This window comes from Mixophyes fleayi, chromosome 4, assembly GCF_038048845.1.
Source record: "Mixophyes fleayi isolate aMixFle1 chromosome 4, aMixFle1.hap1, whole genome shotgun sequence".
Classification (NCBI taxonomy): Eukaryota; Metazoa; Chordata; class Amphibia; order Anura; family Limnodynastidae; genus Mixophyes; species Mixophyes fleayi.
The window spans coordinates 298568264-298592854 of record NC_134405.1 but is presented as its reverse complement, the minus strand read 5'-3'; the positions used below and the strand labels follow the sequence as shown (position 1 = coordinate 298592854).

The window sequence follows — 24591 nt, the reverse complement described above, 5'->3', positions numbered from 1 at the left end:
TCTTTGAAATTTAGTGGTACAGAGTGCGCAGTTGCAATATTTGTTATTTTAAAGGAGTATGACTGAAGGAAATAGTATTTTTGGGTACAGATAAGAAATTACATTTGAACTTACAAGGGAGACAAGTGCACAAATCAAATTAAGAATTGTAGAACCACATATTTAAATTAACTAAAGGACTGGTTAGTCAATTTAAAAGCTAAATATAGGACTGGAGAAACTGATATAAAAACGGAATAAAGAACCTGTGGAAATAAATATATATATAGTCAAATAAAGGGTACGGACAAATAAAGAATGTAAACTGGATATATGAATTGAATAAAAGACAAGTACATACATCCAATATGGAATACACCGATATACAACTAAATTTAGACAGGGGAAAAATAGAAAAAAATAAATAAAGACTTGGAAAGTGGATATATAAGTCTAGGACTAAAAATACAGTCACATCTTTGTCTGTTTTACCCAGTTTGTTTTTTACTGTATTTGTCCCCAATTGTAAAGCGCTGCGGAATATGTTGGCGATATGTAAATAAATGATGATGATGATGAATAAAGAACTGACAAAACAAATACACAAATCAACTAGATTCAGACTGAAGAAACATAGATATAAATTGAACAAGGATAGGGGAAATTGGGTATATATATCAGGACTGTAGAAACAAGAATTTCTTTCAACTAAAGGGAATATAAGAATATAAGCTAAATAAAAGGGGGAAATTGCTGTAGCAATTGAAGGGACTAAAATATTACTCATACAGGATACTTTAGAAACTAGTATATGAAAAAAAAGTATGGGTAATAAATATAAACGTCAATATAAAGAGCAGGGAAAACAGCAAGTGGATCAAATGGGGGAACTTTGGAAATTAAATTAAAGTATGAGCAAGCATGATGAATCAAATTGAGAATGGGGAAAAGTGGGTATGCAAAGAGAATGAAAGACTGGGAAACATGTATACAAATGAAGTGAGAAAATTGTAGCGATTGGGTACACAATTGAATAAGATCTGAAACAATCACTATACAATCAAACATAGGATAAAGAAAATGGGTACACAAACTAAATAAAGAAATTGAAGACACAGGTGTATGGGCCAAATGAGGGCTGAGGAAACATATAGAAATCATGTAGAGGATTAGGATCTACAAATTGGACAAAAAAAGCAAAGAAACAAATTGAATGAAGGACTGGGAAATGATTGTACTTTATAGGAATCAAAAATTGGGAAAAGGAGAAAGGACGGAGTAACTTAATGCTAAGAGAAGATAATACATGAAATATCTGGAGATTAAGGGCCTCATGTAGAGTTGGACGCAAAGTCCGTTTTAGGCGCATCTACCGCAAAACCACTATCACGCATGCGCAGCAAGTGCCATATCCACCTGCATCTCAGACGCCATTTACACTTGCGACAGCTTGCGGATTAGTATGAGGGAAAGGGTGGAATGCGGAATTTTGAAGTTGTGAACTTGTATAATATAGACACAGGAGATGTGACCCTGTAAGTGAATCCTGGACACAGTAAGGCACAGACGCAACACCCATCATAAAAGGGCTAAAAATGTGCGGCAGGAATTAGGTGGTGCAAGCAGTTATCTAGCTGCAGGAACTGGTCGCAGCTGGATAGGGTATTATGAATGGGACACAACTGGGGTTGCATGCTACTCGTAATACCCTACCAAGCTGCGGCACACTCCCACTTCTACACATCTTAGACGCACAATGTGTCCGACTCAAAATCTGGCCCTATGGCCAAAAAAATAAATAGTGATGACTGAAAGACAATTGAGGGTGAGAAAACAAAACTAAGTATATATTATACTTTAAATGACTGATGGAGCTAGGTAGAATGAGGTATAAATCAAAGAAAGTGCTAAAAAAAGTATATATTTGCAGTAGGGATAACTGTGTGAAGTAACAAAATGAAGGCTGAGAAGATATGGGAATGAAGAAACACTTGCATTGACTACTGGTTGATACCTAGGGAGGAGAAGAGGTTGGTACAAATGTAAGGAATGGAATGAAACCTTGTTTTATTTTTTTAAAATACTTGTTTGTATAGTATGTGTTGTCTTGAAAGAGAAAGAAGAGGTCTGCGAGTTGTAATTGGTTTAAGCAGTGTTCATAGATTCATTGGCATGTCAATAGTTAACACTGTAAAAAAAATAGGAAGGTTCATGAAAACTTATGGGGATTTTATCTGCACTCTGAGAACATGAAGGTACATGCTCAAGGACATGGTTACATAATAGAAACTAAGTGACTCAACTATGGATTTGATATTATACGAAAAACAAACATGGAAAACTGGACTTTTAAAAATGCCCATTTGTGGATTAATGAATACACTGGATTAAGGTTCTGTGAATTCAAAATGTAAAAGTGGCATAGTGACATTGTATGATGAATAAAAAGGAGAGGGGTTTAGATGATTATTTTGTACTGCTGCACAAAGGTTTGGAGTCCGCAAAAGTGCTTCCATAGCTCTGCTAAGGAACATGGTTTATTTATTTTTTGTAGAAAGGTGGCACATAAGTTAAAATTTAAATTGTGTTTCAGAAGGAAAAAAATATATAAACGTGCTAGGCTGTTCTTGACTCATTCTAGCAGAATTAAATCCTGCTAGAAAGTGCAATTTTGCATCTTTGCAAAACCATGTTACACTGCAGGGGGGCAGCAAATTTGTGAACAGATTTGGGAGGGTAGAGCATCGTAGTTCAACTCTAAATTGAGTGTAAAAGCAAGCTGCTATGTATTTGTGTGCTATAGCAAAAGCAGACAATATTTCCCCAGCGTGCAAAAGAAAAGATTGTATGTGCTCCGCTTGCATTGAAACATGGTTTGTCCAGGTGCAAATTTACACCCTTTAGCTGAACTGCAGCTAAATATAAATGAGGGAAAGTGAGAGATGTGCAGATAGGTGAATAGAGTAGCACAAATTGACAATGTGTAATTTGATAAAGAGAAAGAGAAGATTTAGAATTAAATGCAATGACAAGAAAAGGGAGGATAAATAACAGATGAAGGGTCTCATTTAGAGTTTTAAAAAACAAATTAAAAAATAAGTGTAAATTTGCTCATGGACAAACCATGTTGCAGTGGAAGTGGGGCAAATGCATTTTTTACATTCAGGGAAAATACTGTCTGCTTCTGCTTGTAGTATACCAGTACTGGACAGCTTTATTTTTACTTTGCAATTTAGAGTTGAATTAGGAAACACTCCCTTCCAACTTTAAATCTGTACTCACATTTTAAATTTGCTCCTCTTTTTTGCTTTGCTCTCACCTGTAAATGAGGCCCAAATGCCGTGAGACAAGAAACAGCAGTACTGGTTGCTGGGCTGGGGTTTGCAGAAATCAGGTGGTGAACGTATCCGAAAGGAATCTTATCTAATAAAACTCGGGTTGCAGAATTTCTAAAGTCATACATCAAGCAGGACTGGGGAAATTAACGGCAGGAGAGCAGCTTAGCAGTGCAAAATACATAGGTAAACAGGGAGAGAAATATGCTTGATAAGCACAAAGATACAGTGCAAAGAGAAATGAGCAAGACAATAAAAGCAGATGTGAGCTGCATGGTGGAAGGACACCAGGAACTGTCATGGAGAGCTTGGCCATCAAGGGTGAATTAAATGAGGCAGGGTACAAATAGACCACTCCCACAACCACAGTTCAAGCCTTCCAATTGTCACACAAAAAAACAAGAGATTGTATAAACCCTCCAACCTGAAACATATTAATTACTATTAATTCATGTTTTATTGAAGACTTGCAACACATAATACAGTAAAAACAACATTTGCTCTTATTTACTAAGTAATATATTTTAAACAAAGCATCTCTCAGGCATGGAGCTATCATTGTTTTCTCCAATCAAGAAATTAGAGTTAAAAATCCAACTTGCTTGCAGTGTATCCATTGTGCAGGGCATAACTTGCATTACATCCAGGAGTTGGACCAAATCCTGCATTAAATATCTAACACTTCATTTAATTCGATCAGCATACAGCTATTTCACAGACTAAACTAAAGGGGTGTTCTTGGTCAAAGAAGCTGGCATGCCATTGAATATTAACCAGTTTGATGGTGGTTTAAGTCTGTGACATGTCTCTTGTCTGGTATTATTAAATTCAGTTTTTAGTGCAGTCCCCTTTAAGCATTTCATTATTTTTCTTGTAACCCAGCTTAAATGAACATGGCAGTTATTGTCTTATTTGGCAAAACTAGTTTGAACATAAATATATCATTTCCAATAAGGTAATATTTATGTTCCAATTATTCTGTATACATTTTCTGATCTGTTATCTAAAACGCTTGAGACTTATGGCTTTCCACATTTTGCATCATATCTATAAAATGCTAAATTATATTTAAAAATGACCCTTCTCCACACTGATATTACACTTCCTATGTAGCAGTGTCTACCTCCATCTTTTCACACAAACTTGTCCTCTGTATACCATTCTTTATTCAGCCTCTTATTTGTCTATTTTCATCTTTAATTAGTCTTTTATCTCAGTTTTGGAATCAGGTTCATAAAACAATGAGAGATTTCAGTCCCAAACATGAAGATATTGAGATATTGTTGGAAAAAAAACAATGTAATTAATTTACAATGTAATGTTGTTTGCACTGTCCAGGAGCAATTTATATGGGAACGTGCAAACACCAACGTAATAAAAGCATAAACATTTAAAAATGTATCCCAGGAAATAAAGACATGCATGGTTTTCCCTTACTCTTGTGACTTACCAAATTAAATGAGGCTTTAATGAGCATTATTTTAATATAAAAAAGTTCAGATTGGTTATGAGGTGCTAGAAAAGTAGAGATGGGCGGGTCCAGTTCCCCGAGAACAGAACCCACCAGAACTTTGGGTTTTTGAGTACCGAGCTGAGAGGCTTGGTACTCTCCCGCCCGTTCCGAATCCAAATCGAGGCCGAACGTCATTCTGACGTCGTCGGATCTCGGAGCTCGGTTTTTGCGATACTTCAACATTATAAATACACGCCTCCACAGCAATCCATCGCCATTTGACAGAGGGAGAGAGCAGGGTGTAGTCACAGGCTGATTAGAGCAGGGACAGAGAATCCAATATTCTTCTTGCAATTGCTCTAACAAAAATCGCTAGAGAAGAGAGAAGGATAGAGGTTTATTATTTTTTGTTAATATTTGGCACTCCCCAGTGCTTTTGGGGTGTCCCCCATAATTGTGCATAAATATTTCTGGCTGTCAAAAGTCATATCTGTCAGCAGTATCTACCAACTAATTTTTAGCACTCCTCGGTGATTTTGGGCTGTCCCCTATAATTGTGCATAAATATTTCTGGCTGTCAAAAGTCATATCTGTCAGCAGTATCTACCAAATAATTTTTAGCACTCCCCAGTGCTTTGCGCTCAGAATGGATTCAAAGCAGTCCACATATGATCAGAATGAGCAATGGTTCTGTCACCATTCCTGATGTTAGTGTTCCCAGACTCTCCCCAGGGTATGTCATTTCTGATAACGCCAACAATATAGTGCGAGCATTACAGCTGGGTGATTTCCAACACATTCCCTGTTTTGCTCACACCATCAACTTGGTGGTGCAGAGCTTCCTACGAAATAACCATGAGGTGCAGGAGATGCTTTTGGTGGCCCGTAAAATTTCAAGCAATTTCAGGCATTCAGCCACAGCATGTTGAAGATTACAGCAGCTCCAAGAGCAGTTTAACTTGCCCTGCCACCAACTTAAGCAAGAGGTGGTAACTAGCTGGAATTCCACCCTGTACATGCTTCAGATGATTGAGGAACAGCGCAAAGCCATCCAAGCATATTGCACAAGCCATGACACTGGGAAAGGAGGGGGGATGTATTTCACTCTTGCACAGTGGGGAATCCTTTCAGTGCTGTGCAAGGTGCTGAAACCATTTGAAGTTGTGACGTGTGAGGTGAGTGCAGACTCTGCTAGTTTGAGCCAAGTCATTCCTTTAATTAGACTATTGGAAAAGCAGCTTGGGAAAATGAAGGAGGAGCTGAAAGCAAGCAATTCAGCAAAGTATGTTGGCCTTGTTGATCAATTACTTCATTCGCTTCACAATGATCCTCGAGTTATTAAGATCTTGAACTCGGATCAGTACGTTTTGGCCACTGTGCTTGATCCAAAGTTTAAAACCTACATTGAGTCATTACTTGTAAATGAGCGAGATGTGAACTTTTGCAAGGAGCTATTGCTCAGCAAGTTGGCCGCTGAACTGGGCCTCGGCTTGACGACGTGTCCTCCTTCACTTTCTCAAGCTGCTGCTGCTCGTAAAAAATTAAATTTCCCAAAAAGAAGCAGGGAAGACACAGGGGGCAGACCAGAACAATTTAACATCTGGGCTGGTTTGAAGGATTTTTCAAAAAAATGAGTCACTTTGCCCATAACTCCATCCAATACGAGTATAAACATGCAAAGGATGGTGGAGGATTACTTTCAAGAGGTAGTTGATATGGAGATGTCAGACAGTCCCTTTCCTTACTGGGAAGAAAAGCAGGCCATTTGGAAACCCATGTACAAACATGCTTTGCAATACCTAAGCTGCCCACCCTCCAGTGTGTACTCTGAACGAGTGTTCAGCACAGCAGGGAACTTAGTCAGTGATCGCCGTAGAAGGTTACTTCCCAAAAATGTGGAGAAAATGATGTTTATAAAACTGAACTACATCTTCCACGAGGAAGGCCTTTACCATCCAAGACATCCAAGCACTGACTGTTCTCTAATGGCAGATTCACGCGGCGATGAATTGATAGTCTGTGATGATGACGTACACACTGATGAGGGTGAGGATGAAGCTGAAGATGATGATGATAACATCTTTTTAAAACTTTCTATGTAAGTGTAGGGTGCAATTTACCCCCAAATAGGAAAGGGATTTGTGGCATTTCCATATCACGTACCATCTTGAAAGGCTGCTGTTAGGGCAATTTATCCTTAAGGGTAGGGTGTCATAGACAGAGTGACCCCAAACTGGCTTTGTCCATTTCTCATAATATTGTACAGTCTATAACGGCTGAATTTTTTGGTATTTTATACAAATGGAGGGGGGCCTAGAGAGACAGAAACCAAACTGGCTTTCTCCATATCAATTAATATTGTACAGTCTATAACGGCTGAATTTTTTTGTATTTTTGACAAGTGGAGGGGGGCCTATAGAGGCAGAAACCAAACTGGCTTTGTCCATTTCAATTAATATTGTACAGTCTATAACGGCTGAATTTTTTGTTTTTTTAAACAAGTGGAGGGGGGCCTATAGAGACAGAAAGCAAACTGCCTTTTTCCATTTCTTTACATATTTAACTATAAGTGTAGGGTGTAATATACATCCAAAGACGATGGCTGCATTACCAATATGCATAGATGGAGAGGAAGACAATCTGTTTTGTGTGTAGAATAAATGAAGGCCTACCAACGAAAAATTAAACTGTTTTTTGGATGATTTATTACCTCAACAATTAGATTACTTATCTCTAAAACAGTTGGAGCACTAAATTGGGTTATTTTAGGCCCAAAAACATTGATTTTCCAATAAAATAGCAAAACCAAAACACGCCGGTAATCCGAATCCAAAACCAAAACACGGAGGTCAGTGACCATCTCTATAGAAAAGTGACAACAAGCCGGATGATATGGTGACATTTTCATTTTTGAAAGACTGATGATGGACAGCAAATATGAGGAAGGTGTGTGGAAGGAAGCACTTCCCAAAAGTGGAATGTGGAGGACATCTGTGTATGTTCACCTACTACCCTGGAATGTCTCATTTGGTCAGGTCCGCCCCACTGTAGCTATGTCACCTGGTCAATCACAATAATTTTGTGGGCTGGGGTTGCAATGCCTTTTAATATGATATCACAAAATGAAAAGTTCCTGTACTGTACAAAAACCAACTCCTAATAATGCTCTAGTTTCAAGTATTTTGCATTTACAATTACACTGGTTTCGCCTAAAACTAATAAAGATCTCTATTCTTAATAATGTGGTGGCTTAGAGCAATACTGCACTAAAATCCATTATCCTTATTTTCACCTTAATTAAGAAAAAGAACATTAAGAGGATATTAAAGTACATGCAATGAACAGTCAAATGGGCAATTGGCTGTGAAATAAAGATATTTAAAATTTAGAAAGCTGTAATGCTTTTTATATTATAACTAGTTTTGAATTCTCCTCAAACTGAAAGTAGGATTGATTTTTTTTTATGTAGTTTCATCGCCATTAACCAACTATATAAAATTAGACATTTGAAGCAGACTGACTTGATGCAAAGATTTTCAGAATGCCATGATCATGTCACCCCTAAAGGTTAACTATGAAAACTGCAGTAATGCGTGACCTCTCTTAAAGAAGACCTAGGGGTATATTTACTAAACTGCGGGTTTGAAAAAGTGGAGATGTTGCCTATAGCAACCAATCAGATTATAGCTGTCATTTTGCAGAATATACTAAATAAATGATAACTAGAATCTGATTGGTTGCTTTAGGCAACATCTCCACTTTTTCAAAACTGCAGTTTAGTAAATCTAGCCCCTAGGGGTAGAATAACTAAAGGGTGTGTTTTGTGCAGCTTGCAAACCGCCACATATCAGATGCGGTTTTCAATCCCAAACCACAAGATTTACTATCCTGTGATTTTGAGGCTTAAAAAGTCAAACCAAATGCGATGTCTTATTTGATAGTATTGCTCACATATATTTCGATGGCATTACTCTGGTACCCAGTATCAGGGGTACTAGGAGGGGCCCAGTGCTAGTCAGCATTAAGCTGAGATGATGTGTAACTACTGTACTAAATAAAAAAAATGCACATATTAAAATCCTTGAGTGCATCATTTGCTCTTATTTACTTAGTAATATATTTTCAACAAAGAATCCCTCAGCCATGAAGCTACCATTGTTTTCTCTAACCAAGTAATCAAAATATGATAGAGCTTAAACTCCAACTTTTTAGCAGTATATCCAAGTGCAGGGGAAAAATTGCATTACTGTCAGGGGTTGGACCAAATCCAGCTTAAAAAAAACCTAACATTTAATTTCTAGTTATGTGATGGATCCTCAGTGGTGGTTTAAGTCTGTGAAGTGTCTCTCGTCTGAACTCATTAAATATCATTGACTTTTTAGTTCAGTCAGTGGTCTGTCCCCTTTAAGCGTTTCACTCTTTATCTTGTAACTCAGCTTAAACGGAACACGGCAGATATTGTCTTATTTAGCAAAAAAATAGTTTTTACATTTTCAGATCTGTTATGTACAATGCTTGAGATTTGGGGCTAGATTTACTAAGCTGCGGGTTTGAAAAAGTGGGGATGTTGCCTATAGCAACCAATCAGATTCTAGCTTTCATTTTGTAGAAAGCACTAAATAAATGAAAGCTAGAATCTGATTGGTTACTATAGGCAACATCCCCACTTTTTCAAACCCGCGGCTTAGTAAATCTAGCCCTTGGTGTGAGATTATTACCCAGGAGTCATTTGAATGAGTTTCAGAATTTACTGGATACTGCTTTTACAAATTAGAGATCCCTACCTGTTCCTCTTTGTAATTTAAATGTATACAATTACTGGTATATAATAATAATGTGTGGTTGCTGAAAATGTGGGGGGAAGTCCAAGGGAATTCTGCTCACTATTGATTATTCACATGAATGAAAGGACTAATACTTACGTTTATGATTTAATGAAAGAGTAGTGTGTCAGGACAAGATTTTACCTCTTTACAGTTTGACACCTATTTATTTTTCTTCTTTCTGACAGGCAAGGATGCTGAAACAGCATCCTGGCATTTTCTTTTTTTTTTTTATTAATAAGCGGATGTTTGCTACTGCCCCTTGGTAATTTTTAAAGCTGGCAGGTTGTATAGCTGCCAGGTCTAAAAATTGGGATTGCGGTTTTGGACCTGACAAGTTTAATTGATGCGCTTTGATGTGTGGTTTGACCTTTAGCAATTCTCACTGTTTACAAACTGCACATCAAAGTGTTAAAAAACATGTGGTTCCCTAGATCCGTTACTGAATAAATCCAAGTAATTCAAATTCTAATCAACTAGAAATAGAATTTATGTTTTTGGAGGACAAACCTCGTGTGCCTACAATGTGTGCAGGACTGTGGCGGTGGCAGGATGCCCCTTGTTCCCTACTTTTTTCCTTATATATACCTGCCAAATAAAGATCATTTAAAATGATCAGTTAAGCGAATGTAAGTAGCTGTTGAAGTCATACAGTGTGGGATGTGGCGGGTGATGTGTTGATGAAAAAGTAGGTTAGGGGTACAACAATCATTGCTTAGGGGAGTTACAAGTGTAAAACCGGGCATTATGGCCTTAGTCATTAAGGAAAGTAAGGCAAAAAAAGGAGTAAATGTTCCCAAGGACAAACCATGTTACAGTGCAAGTAGTAAAAATTAATTTATTATTTTGTACATAAATTAAATACTGGCTATTTTTCATCTAGCACACCAATAGTTGATAACTTTATTTTTACACTGTAATTAAAAGTTGATTTAGGACATGCCCTATCCCAACTATAAATCTGTCCCCACATTTTAAATTTACCTCCCCTCCAATGCACTCCTTAATGACTCAGGCTTTATATGTCTTTCTAGGATTACAATAAATACGCAAAATACATTTTTATTGCTTAGATAAAGTATTTGTGTTTCATCTGCCCTATTATTGTAAATTTATGTATTTAGGAAATTTTCCAAATGAACAGTTTAAAATGGTATTGTTGAGTTTACTAATTGTCTTTTGTAATTTTTTTTCTTCCATTTATGTTTTTTTCTTTCTTTTATGGTATGTTTACTAAACTTACTGCCTATCAGTGACTGCATAGATCAAAATATATACTTCATACTCCATAGTCAGTTGTTAATTCTGGCAAGATCTCTGCGAGGTACATAAAAAAACTTGGCTGTTTTCTTGTTTTTTTTTCCAATTCCCAGGGCTGTTAATACAACACAAAGAACTACGTAGTGAAGCGAGGATGAAAGACAGTCTAAAGAAAAGCTACCTCTACTAGGCAGTTGATAGATAAGGAATTTCTGCTCTATGAGATTTAAACGTAAAATACAGAGAAAAAGAGGATAATAACAACACACATCTTATTCTCTACTGTCCATTTATATAAGTAGGATGGTATTATAGAATTTGTAAAAACTCTGTCTTTTTATAGTACTAAACTTTGAATTATGATAGGCATGTGTGTGAGTAGGTATAAGGAATGAACTTAAGTTCTCTAGATTGCTCAGTTTAAAGAGAACATTGCAAGAGACCCATCACTTAATACACAATGAGTCTCATCTTTCTATATGTTGATTTAAATAATGCGAACAAGAACCTTAATCCTGATGCATTTCTGATACTAATTTCTAGCCCTAATACTAACTCTAACACTTGCTCAAATCATAGTAAAAAAATATAAACCTAACTCTAAGCCTAGATGTAGATCTTGGCCCAGGGTCTAACAATATCTAAAAGAGGATATTCAATTTCCAGAATCATTTCTCTCCTCATTTTCTGATAATGTTATTGATATGGTATATTGCAATTGTTCATATAAATTATTATGATTTTAAGTATATTTTGTTATTTTTTTCCATTTTAGTGTGCTGATTGAATAAAATATATTCAGGCTGAAGCAAAGAGTGTACTACATCAATTTGTGTAGCGTGATATTGCTCAAGAGTATGCCCAGACAATGGGTGCAAGCATATATGCGCCATGTAGATTTTTGTGATTCTGCCACTTATGCCAGGCTCTGTCTAGAGAGGTGGGATAGGACAGGACAGAAGTATTCAAATCCAGGCCAAGTACCATAAGGCTGTGCTTGTGCAATTGCAAATGGTTGCAGACCAGGAAAAAGATGTATTTATGCCTAAAAAAGCCGTACCTTTGCGGATGGTCTGGGGCTTTGTCATGTGCCTGGTGTAATCCGGGTGCAATTTCTACTGATGTCGACTTGAACAGATCTTAAGATGTGTACGGCTCAGCATGTAGGTGAAAATGCGCTATTTTTACATCTGCTTTTCTTTAGTGTAAATTACACCCATTTTGATGCCAAATCTTCATCAGGCCCATTATGATTGTACCAATAGTTATGTTATAATGATAATTAAAAGTGCAGTCTTTTTTCCTTACGTTTACATCAAAGTTTTAGAGCAATATAAATCTGGGAAGTGGAATGTGAATTTGAATGTGCATAAGAGTTAAATAAGACATACAAAAAGTGGATCTGCGAAACCACGTAAAATAATAACAAATATATGCTAGGCAGCATTAAATAATGTTGAGTTAACATTGTTAAAAGCGAGAAGAGTCTTTGTAATAATTGCACTTTTTAATTGCCTGACACTGCAGTGACATTGGGCATCTTTCTTTTAAAACTACTGTAAGACCTGATGATTCTGAATCCTCTTTTTTGTTTTTGCATTTAATGCCACCATCATTAAAGAGTTGCTTTGGGAACGCACAAAAAATGAATAATAATTAAAACAGGCATTTCTGATGGCAGGTAACCAAAAGTCACTCAATATCTTTGCTGAACTACTCGACATTATAGAAACGTTAAACCCGGATAGTATAATTGCCTAAGATTTCAAAGCATTTAGCTTGAGCTTTAAACTAAATACAATAGTTCTTTAAAAAAGGAAACCATGTCTAACGAAATAAAATAATTCCAGCATGTGTGAATATGTTTGTGTCATTTTGGGTATTAGAGTATTCTCATGTCTTTTTCTATGACAATTTATAAAATGATGTGTGTATGTTTTATATTTTGTTTGCAAATGAATATCTTGCCACAAATAAACAAGCTGGTTTCACTATTTTATTTTCAACAAATTAAAAGGTGCTTAAATGCAGCTTGATCCATTTGACGCATGATAGATTCACATATGTTAAAAGTAATTATAATATTTAAATTAATCCTTGTTCTGTTGATATATCTTCTTAAGTGTTTCTTATCAGTCTCATTGCTATTTTCCAGGTCATCTCAAGGGGTTTTGACAGATTGAGAGGAACTTTACATAATTATTTGGCAGATCAGATCTATGGGTAATGTTCTATAAAAGCTGGGCAATCCATTAAAGAAAGAGTTAAAACCCAGAAGGGCTCTACTCACAGTCTGCAAGATATTTCTTAGCGAGTTATATTTTTAACACGAACATATTCAGATCACTCAGCTTAGAGAGAACAATGTTTATAGGTAATGAAAAATAAGACTTGCAAACATACTGTTCCTGTGTCCTTTCACTATTGAGCTTTCTGTCACCTTGCATTCCAACTGGAAATAATACAGTCATTGAAAGTGTTCCCACTATTGTACATTATTGGCTGAGAAAAGCATATGAAAGCACAAAGTACGTTGGGTTTGTAAGCACACATTTATATTTCACGTGATACAAATTCAATTAGCTGTGATCAATTTACACTGGTCATGTGTCCCAGAATTATCTGTCATCAAGTATTACATAAGTGAGATTACATCATTTTTATGAATACACTCATATTGTTTTTTTAAATTATATCAATCAGTTAATTTAGTTTTAAGGTGAAGACTACATCGATCTTTCATGTTATTATGTAAATTATATTAAATGACCTATTTGTAAATTCATATGAGCGCAGAGAATTGTGTTACACTCTATGCAGTCGTGATCTAATATTCATTATTTATGCAATTGATGACTGTTATGTCTTGACCAAGTCAACTCACACCTACTGAATTATCAGGCCTCTTGTTTTAAGGTTCTAATTATTTTACCATTTATCCTTATAGAGGCTTTGATTGGTTATGAAAACTACCAGAGGATCTTCTGGTGAACATGAACCCGTATATTTGATACAAGGAAAGAACAGGATAATGATTTAATTGTATTCCAAAATCAATAACCAAACATGGGCATATTACAAATTATTGTGTATTAATTTTATTATAAAATATCTATGCTACATAAAATCTAGTACTATCAACTCTACGTTGGACCTTGTAATCAAATAGCTAGTTTACTTGGTCTACACTGCAGTATTCTATCAGTGGTAGAATAAGCCTTATTTTATCCAGTCCACATTGAATCTGGAAAACAAAGGAAAATCTTTGAGTTTCAAGTTTATGTTGTTTGCTGTGTGTTATTTTTCATTCATGACTTTGTACCTTTGATCTTCCACAAATGATTCATCTTCTTGTACATATCCCTACAACTACTGAATTCAAACTCCCCCACTGTTTGTGTGGTTTCCAAATAAAATAAACACATGGCTTATGCTTGTGTATTATCAGTCTCAACGGACCATTATACATAATGTACAAGTTGTCCTACAGTAAATATGTACTAGTAACGTTCACAAATACATATAAACATGTAAAAAAAATCAATATGTTTGAAATAAAGCTGTATATGTTTTCATCACTGACATCCAAGGCCACATTGTAGCTTGATAACACATGACGTTAAAATTGAAAGTACAGTAGAATATAGACAAAAAAAAAAAATAAAGTTAACACGAGAAGAGTACATACTTTACAAAAGTTATTCCAGATGAACCAAACACAAAATTATGTGAGAGATGATTTGACCACCGAGAAGAACCATAATCCTCTGGCAGCGGAAGGCTTTCAGGAGATTGCAATCGACATCTCTGAGTCTGAAATGGCTGATAACACAGCACAATAGCTTGTACTCCACTGCACAGCAAACATAAATGCAGTACAAATATAATTATCTTAAATATGGTTTTCAAATGGTTATATCACATACGTGTTTTGCAAGAGCTTTTACATATTGGATCGACTTATATCACCGATTTAGTTACAAGTGGGGGGTTAAAGAGTTTCCAGCAAAGAGGACATACACCTTAAAAGTTCACATTCAAGTCAGCAAAGTAAAATGTTAACAAGCCTGGTTTTGAAAGCAGACATTTAAGTAATATACTATCCGGCGTTGTGGGAGTCTGATTTGTAATGTGTAGCCGTTTTTATAGATTAACTAATTATTTGGTAAATAGACCAAAAATGCTATTTAGAAAGCAAGAGTTGTTGCTATGTCGCGTTGTGGTTATGTTGTGTTGTAACAAGGTTTTCTTCCAGTAGTCAAAAAATTGTTTATAACTCAAAAATTATTTTTGCTATATTTATCGCTCTGTCGCTTTGTTGTACTGTTGTGTTGTCGCTACCTGGTCTAACAACTTACTTTTTTGATGCTAAATAACTATGTAAAATTTGGCAGCTTTACCTTAAAACCTGTGGAAGATATTCACCAACAAACAAACGTCTTCTTTTACATATATAGAGATTGCTTTGAGAGGAAGTAAAACATGATGGGCCTGATTCATTAATGAAGCTAAGGCAAATAATTAAGTACGTTTTGCTCTGGACAAAATCATGCTATAATGCAAAGTAGTTTATTATTTTGCATGTAAGTTAAATAGTGTCTGTTTTTTTGTATTGCACACAAATACTTGATAGCTTTATTTGTACACTGAAATTTAAAGGTGATCTAGGACATGCCCTACCCCAACTATAAATCTGCCATCACATTTTAAATTTACCTCCCTGTCTAAAGCAACATGGTTTTGCCAAGGTGCAAAGTTACTCTTTTTTTCCCCCTTAACTTTCCTTAATGAATCAGGCCCGATATGTTTATACTAACATGCCGTGCAGGGATGCAGAACATATATTACACTATTGTTTAAATCCCTATAGATTATATACTGAGCATTGTTTACTCTATATTAGTCTGTATGAAAAATAGTATTGTAGACTTGATCATGTGAAATGTAATGCTTAAACATTTGCAGATATTCACTACTTTGTATTCCATGACATCTCTCAGACAAATTCTTATCCAATCTGCCATACAAGGTTTTATTGTGAGTCTAATACAGCACATTAATTCTGTGCAATGTAATTTTATGAAATCTTTCTAAAGAATGCTAAATATTGAAAATCCCCAGTGATGCGATCAATTTTTAAAATGTAGCCTACTGTCTTCTAATTCATATGTTCTGACTTTATTTTCATTCATAAAGTATATCTTATTTACACATATCAGAAACACAATATAATCATGAACTGTAATTTGGACGCATTTAATATGCACCAGCAGTTGACTGTTATATAAACAATAATTAGTGAATAGTCTAGTGATTGCCTAAATTACCAATTCACATCTAGATATCATGCATATTCATAGTTACCATCATATTAATATAATTTATTATTTAACATATATGTGTATTATTATTATTATTTTTAAAGGGAATATAATACTAAATTACAAACACCATCAACTACCCACAATAAACACATATATACAAAGTGAAAACAAAACAATATATAGAGCTGAAGCATACAGAATCATTTCAAGAGCACACATAAAAAGGCAATGGAGAGGTTCAGTATAGGGAATAGGGATCCAGTTTTAGACTAATTAAAAGCTATGGTGTTGCCCCTGATCTACTGTACTCTTATTAGAAGGTTTTCTTAATTCTACTTATACATGTATTTCAGGAGACAGATTATGATTAAATCAATCAGCATGGTGGCTTAGTGGTTAGCAGTTCTGCCTTACAGCACTGTGGTCATGAGTTCAATTCCCAACCATGGCCTTATCTGTCAGGAGTTTGTATGTTCTCCCCGTGTTTGCGTGGGTTTCCTCCGGGTGCTCTGGTTTCCTCCCACACTTCACAAAACATACTCGTAGGTCAATTGGTTGCTAACAAAAAAACAAAAAGGGAATTTAGACTGTAAGCTCCAATGGGGAAGGGACTGATGTGAGTGAGTTCTCTGTACAGCGCTGCGGAATTAGTGGTGCTATATAAATAAATGATGATGATGATGATGATGAGCAAGATAATTATGTTAGGGTCCCTTCTCAGTTTTTTCAGACACACACAATTACCTGCAGTGATGCCACACCTTATACCAACTTCCACATTATACAACTCTCCAACATCCTTACATTAAACCAACATCTAGTGCACCATTATATTTAACCAGCCTCCAGTGCACACATATATTATTCCATCCTCCATAATCAAATCAACTTCCAGTTCCTCCTACATTATACTAGTCTATAATTGCTACCACAGTATACCAGCCTCTAACGCACACAAACTATACCTGCAGACAGTACTCCATACATTATACCAGCATCGCATTTGCCAACTTTAAACCTATTAATTGCTAAAGGTACTGATATTATGAATCTACAGATGGGAGACTACAGTGCACATTGTGAATTGTACCATGCTGCAGCATGTCAAAGCTGCAGACATTAATTTCAGTGAAAAATACGACTTAACAGTCGCTGCAATTGGTACTAATTGGTCAGCCAGATGTGCTGAACTGAGAAATAAAACAGACTCAATTTGAATATTAATATATAATCCCGTTTTGCTGAAGTTTTAGAACTGGAGCACCAGACATATTTTATATATGGGTCACATAGTATTGTCCGCACAACATGTATGAAGCCTGACACTAAACAAATATGCCTTATACTTGCAGGCATCATTTCCGTCCATAGCATTAAGGATTGAGCGATCTGTTGATTAAAAATGGAAAAAGCTGAGTGAGTTAGGGGTCCATCTTTAGCAGTAATTGCTCTGGAATGACAATCTGGCTGAATAGAAGAGATTTTGTGTCTCTGAATCAGCATAAGCAAGGATAAGTAGATTTTAGAATTACTGATGGCAGGATTGTATTCGGCTCAATGCTTAATAATATATATTTTTTTCAATGTCCTGTAATTTCAGTTGTGGACAAAGCACGCAGGATGAGATTAGAGACAATACCACAGTGTTCACAAGGATCCTTGATCGTCTGCTAGATGGCTATGATAACCGCTTAAGACCTGGATTGGGAGGTTGGTAATTATTATAAACTATGCAATTGTGTTTAACCACATTCTGCATCATTGCCTACACACAGATGGCTATATGTAAATTTGCTTTCCTTAAATATCAGTGTATAAATGTGTATTTACAATTAGTTGTTAGTTTGATAGTAGTTAATGATGTATTTTTTTTTTAAGTTTACACTTCAAATTCATCTATTCTGCAGAATTTATAGTCTATGAATGTAGTGGGGATAGCGACAGTCACTACATCCTGCTGTGTGGTGTGGTTGGAATAGGAATGGGAACACTGAAGGATGAATTCTGCCAGCGGAAATTTAGCAGCCAACTGTGTAATGAGCCGAATACTTTGGGAAAAAGTTTTGAATATTTCAGGTGTCTACAGTTAAGCAGTAGCTGCAGGAAGATATATACAATCAAGTTTCTCTCTTAGACGTATGGGCATGAACATTTTTAGGGAATGCACATGGACCAAAAGTATCCACAAAGGATCCACCCAATTTGCCCTATCTGGTGACAGAGGAGGTGATGGATGCACTTGCTATTATCTCCAAGGTCACTGCCAGAAGACCTTGCACCTAAGCTTGAATGAACCTGAAAGTTAGCTTCCCCTACCACATCCACATCACTGGACTTCTGGTTCTGGAGTCATTCAGGATCAGTGAGCACTCAATCATAGTCCTGAATGATGCAAGCAGATCTAGAGAGCACTGTGATATGAAAATGTTGTAAGAATCTGAAATTAATACAATTAACATGTAAGTTGCTGGAGTGGAGATGGTGGGATAACTAATAATGGAAGCTCTATTGCTACAATGTATTGCTAACAGTTGATGGTCTTAGCTGTGCAATACATGGTTGGCAAAGGAGGGGTTGGCCATTTTACACAAATTAATGAGAAGATAAAAAGGAAACTTTGCATGTTCTCTGTGCGTAATCACTGCCAATATATTCTCTCACTGTAAAAAAATCCACAAAATGTGTCTCAAAAAGTAGAATGAACATGTATACAATTTGTTAAATTAGTATTATCTGAAGGTATAAATCCCATTTAACATGAAAAACTGTCCAAAGATACCATATTGAATCAAAAAAGGAATTAATTGTACCACTGAACAACAATTGTAGCCACACCTTTACAGACAAGTTTTTCCGCAGTAAGGATTATATTTGAGGATAATATTTATGTAAGCATCAGAACATTCAAAGTGGCGCCTCATAACCAAAACCGATATGTTCAGACCTCAAATTAAAGTTTTTGTAGCTATAATATCATAATAATGGACATATATACTACAATCCATAGCAACCATAGAATATGTGGAATTGCATCATATTTCCTTATTCACACATGTGTTGGTAGATTGTTATATATGTATATCCAGGATAGATAGATAGATAGATAGATAGATAGATAGATAGATAGATATAGATAGATAGATAGATATAGTTTTTGAAGTGGAAAGTTAGAAGTGGTTGTATGGAAATTTAGAAGTGGCGATATGAAACATGTTATGGTATTACACACCTCCTTCTCCACTACATTAACACACATGCATTGCTTATTGATGTAATTGTGTTCGCTAATATGACATCTCAAAATCTAAAGGGTATATTTACTAAACTGTGGGTTTGAAAAACTGCAGATGTTGCCTATAGCGACCACTCAGATTCTAGCTGTCATTTTGTAGAATGTACTAAATAAATGAGAACTAGTATCTGATTGGTCGCTATAGGCAACATCTCCACTCTTTCAAACCCACAGCTTAGTAAATATACCACTAAGTATGCTTAAGTTACTCTAAATATTATATTAAAAAAATGTACAATTATCATTGGTCACACATTCACGATATGAATGAAATATAGCTTAACACCTAAAGGAAAAACTCCTAACATATTAAAGTTAAACAGTTCTATTAAATATTGTGAAGTTTTTAACGCCAAAGGATGACAACACCATGACCATCAACAAGTGCACGCTACGCTATCTCCCTGTCAAGGAAAGGAAATACGGGTCAGTGGACAGCACAGCAAGTTATGAAGACTCAATACCCCAGGGAATTCCTCAACTCTCTCAATCCTCCTGAAATGTTTCCACACAAACTGACTTTGAAGATGGGAGCCCATATTATGTTACTGTGGAACCTTGATGTCCCACAACTGTGCACTAGAACTTGATTGTAAGTGCTTAAAACCAAACATCATAGAAGTCACGATATACTAATAGGTTGTGTCAAGGGAGAGAGTATGTTTATACCTCCCATACCATTCATACCCAGAGACTACCCCTTTGAGTTCAAGCGTCTGCAGTTCCCGATAAATCTGCTTCTTGCCATTACCATCAAAAACACATCATTTAAACAACTTTGTTTGTAAAATCCATACGAATAACATACTAAGAAATCTAATTATCAAAAGGACAAGTAAAACAAAACTCACTATATTTGTTCACATAGACATATTATTGTCTGTGACTGGATCACTATTAAATAACTTTTGGTAAAAAAAATATTTAAAAAAATTGGGCAGGGCACTTATTTATGTAATTGCATTTGCACTTATTTTTTGATATTGTGTACATTGTAAGATAGGAAATTGTTATTTCTGAGACCAGGGGAAGAAATTTGTCTGTTGTCTAACCTTGCTATAGGAAATGCCTATTTCTGATGTATATATCTAATACAATGAGCCTGTGTTTACCAAGCCTTTGGTGTATTGTGATTTGGGGAAGTGGATTTTTGTGGGTGCTTTTGTTGTTCTGTGTGAATATGTATTCCGAACAGTATGATGAAAGGCCACATGCTAACTAGGCCTTTTGATGTGTGAGGCTTAACTTGGAGACAGGAAGGTTTAATTTAAAACATGCTGCTACATTTCCTGCATCTCAAACAAAGATGCATGATATCACAGCAAGGTTTTTAAGAATTTCATAGCTATAGTATAAATATTAGTGGCTTTGCAATGTATGTAAATCAATATTTTGGTAAACGGGGTTACATCCTGATTCTAAAAATAGCCTATGTCAGAACTGTATAAAAGATGAGCTGTGTGAGCAAGTAATGTATCATTATGATGTTCCATCTGACCTGACCACTGATACCTTAAATCAGTGAGACTGTCCTTGTCAGGACACTTGAGCAATAAAACCTCATTCTGCTTCAAAGACCTGCTTGACAACTTCTTCAATATCGTTGTAATCCTTTGACCTGCCGATTAGACCCTAAAATCTAATCCGTTCTCCTGCTGATTCTGAGGTTTGGATGCAAGATTTTCCAGTACCACCGCTTTGCCTGCTACCTGCAGCTCTGGTCAGTGTGATAGGCTAGGGAGGATCTATCCACAGCAACCCAGATCCATAGTAAGAGGTCCGGAGTTACCAGCCCAAGTACAGGAGTACACTAGCAGTGACAGTTACCCAGAAGGAATGTGGTTCTGAGTGCCATAAAGGAGTTCAGTGGTGGCAGCAGGCCCCTACCACTGCGGCAGGAGGGGTGTATTTGAAATAACGAAAGGGAACGGGGGCAAAGTAAGCCCAGCCGCTTCCCAGCAACAACAGACAGGGTGGCATAGGCGGTCCATCCTGACACATCGTCACATTAACATTAATATAGAATAATAAATAGAAACATAGCTAATATGTTCCTTAACATCTATGAATATAAACTATATGACTTTCAATGGTCATTTTTCTGAAAATATAAAAAGCCTTATATTTTATAAATCTACCAGAGGAGTTATATTTTTCCAACACAGAGTCCACGATTCACATAATAGTTCAGTATGATATAACCAGAGGGTGGTTTCACCAAAATCATCTCTGGATCTTTGAATTTCACCTGGCAGTAAATATTTCTTAAAGAGTGAGTAGGGGTTTCGATAGGCTAATGCGTAGGTCTAATAAATAAATGTTTTAGATTCCCCTGCGCTGCCTCCTATTGCAACAATATACACCTTAGGTTAACATCCAATTTAACCAATATTGCAAAATATCCAAAAAACAAATAAAGTGTACCGTGCGCTAATGGTACATTATAGAACAACAATAGAATTTCATTAATTATACCTTAACCTACAGCACTTGGTATCCCAGGTGGTCTCCCACCCAAGTACTAACCTAGCCCAAACCTGCTTAGCTTCCAAGATCAGACAAGATTGGTCTTGATCAGGGTGTTGCTGCCTTTAAAGTGATGTGTTCCTTCTTCTTAATAGACGTGTGCCACTTCCTTTATTTCTACCAGTGCTACAATATAAACAAGCAAAGAAATGTTGTCCTTTAAAATGATGTATACTTTCTTCTTAATGAAAGTGTATCACTTCCTCTTTTTCCTCCAGTGTTACATATAAAGAAACAAACAATAAAAGGTTATAGTACAAACTGTGCTAACTCTTAAACCTAAACAACTGCAATCTTTATTATGATTTTAAACTTTACAACAGAAATATACCAATTAAATTTCAAACTCATATATGTTCTCAACCACAAGTGTATCATCAATCTCCTTTTCTTTCCTCTCTTGGGGGTCTATTTGTGACCCTTCGTTTTTTTCACTTGATACTTTTCAATCCTTATCTCCTTGATAAGGATTGAAAAGTAACGGCTATGTATTAAAAAAACTTCTCAGGGACAGCAGTGCCGATAGACTGCTGTCCCTGAGAAGTGACTCACCTGATCATCGCAGTCTTTTCTCAAGTTTAAAGGCTCTTCTCTTTTTTTTTTTTTCTCTTTTTTTTTCCTTTTTTGTTAGTGCGCATGCACCGACTGAAAAGTTGGTGCATGCGCACTAGCATACTGGATGGCAAACTGCAGGATGATTGACAGGGAGGGATCACATGATCCCTCCACACATGCGCTGTCCAGCTCGACAGCGTGAAAGTTTTCAGATATGTTAATGTACACCAGCTTCAGATGGCGCCAGCTTCAGATGGCGTACATTAACATGTAAAAAAAGAGAAAAGTTTCTCTAAATAGACTTTCATACATAGCGGTTCTGAGCACTTCCCATACACTGTTATGGGGAGTGCTCAGAAAAACGATAGCAAATGCAAAGCAGCAGATATCTGAGATATCTGCTGCGATGCTTCAATAATACATAGCAATTTCACGGTAAACACCCGAAAACTGTTGTTTTCGGGTGTTTAACACAGGAAAAATCCTTGATAAATAGACCCCTTGGAGAGGTCTGACTTTCTAGGAGTTATTCACTTTTTACAGATGAACCAAACATTTCTGTATTTCATTTCACTTATCACGCCACAGATTGGGTTTATAAACAAATTAAGCAACAATAGTGCGATTTGCTTAAAAAGTAAACAAATATTCTTTTCCCCAGTATTTAAAAAATATAAAAACCTTCCACTATCCAGTTTTAAAATTTTTCTCCAATCCCTATGAATGTGGACTCTTACCCCATTAAGCACATAACAGATATGCAAGGAGCACAATCACTTCAAGATCATAACAGCAGGTGCCGGCCACATTGCCTCACAGCCCTGTAACTCTTTCAGGAGCAGTTCCCACCAGGTATCGGATCCCCGTTGTCACCATTATAAAGCATAGGTCTATTTCCCATGGCATACAACCCAAAGGAAATTCCAAGATGCAACATAGGTTACATTGCAATGTAGGATACATTGCTATGTTTTAAATCAAGTAAAAGAAAACATCTATGTAGATGTTTGTTTCAAAATTGCTGATATAAACAGGAAAAGGTAGGGATTTGCATACCCATAGTAGTCTTGACATTTCTTGAGCCTACTGTCAAAGTATGGTTCAGCTATGGGTGGGCCACAAGTTGGTTCATTTTGTGAAGTCATGTTGACTGGATAAAACTGGAGGGCATATGAATGATATCTTGGTGGTGTAACTGTACTATGATGCAATTAAATGGTGTAGGCAGGATATGGTAGCGGTGGATAAGGTGAACAAATGTGTTAGATCAATCATTATGTGCTAGTGAATTATATTAATCATCAGCATGTTCTTTAAAAGCCTATATAGCATTCACAAGTGCTGTGGACTGATCAATGGGCTGAGTGGGCTTATTATTCTTTTTCCTTTGCACCCATTCAAAAATACCCTGGAAGCATGGAGACCTTGTTATGGTGCTTATATTGTAGAAGTTTGTGGATCTTCTCTTAGAATGCCAGAAAGTCCTTCTCCTTCCTCACTATCTTACTCAACTACATTGACTAAGGCACTAAGGCAGGGTTTCCCAAACCCACTCCCCAGGTTTTCCATATCTCCTTGCTGGAGCACAGGTGTATTCATTACTGACTGACACATTGTAACAGATCCACAGGTGGTCCTAATTATGTCACATGTGATCCGGAAAACCTACACTGTTGGGGAGCCCTGAGGACTGGGTTTGGGAAACCCTGCACTAAGGCATTCTTCCTGCCAGTGCGGTGCTTTTTATTTTAGCATAAATATAGTTATTATTATAATTTTAGAGTATGTGTAAATATTCTGGCTGTAGCTATTGCTAAGAAATCTTTTATTTATCGACCTCCACCTACCTATATTCTATGTTGCTTTAACATCCTCCAACTTACTTTTCAATTTGATGTACACTACCAGTTTTTTATTGAAATTTAAGCAATTCAAGACCAGCAAATATCTTGAAATGGTACAAAGGAAATCGGTAAACTGCTAGAGATTAAAACGAAAAGTATAGGCTATCAAATACTGGAAAATAATATAGCTTTCAGAGCTA

The 24591-nt window shown here is 36.2% G+C and overlaps 1 protein-coding gene across 2 annotated transcripts in view; it reads left to right on the top strand.

Annotated features, from left to right (window-relative positions):
- GABRA1 (gamma-aminobutyric acid type A receptor subunit alpha1) overlaps positions 1-24591 on the top strand; it is a 127188-nt gene that overhangs the window by 20991 nt on the left and 81606 nt on the right. For both annotated transcript variants that reach the window (XM_075209872.1, XM_075209873.1), the window contains exon 3: positions 17775-17884. In XM_075209872.1, coding sequence (XP_075065973.1) covers positions 17775-17884 — 110 coding nt within the window. The remainder of the gene's footprint in view (positions 1-17774; positions 17885-24591) is intronic.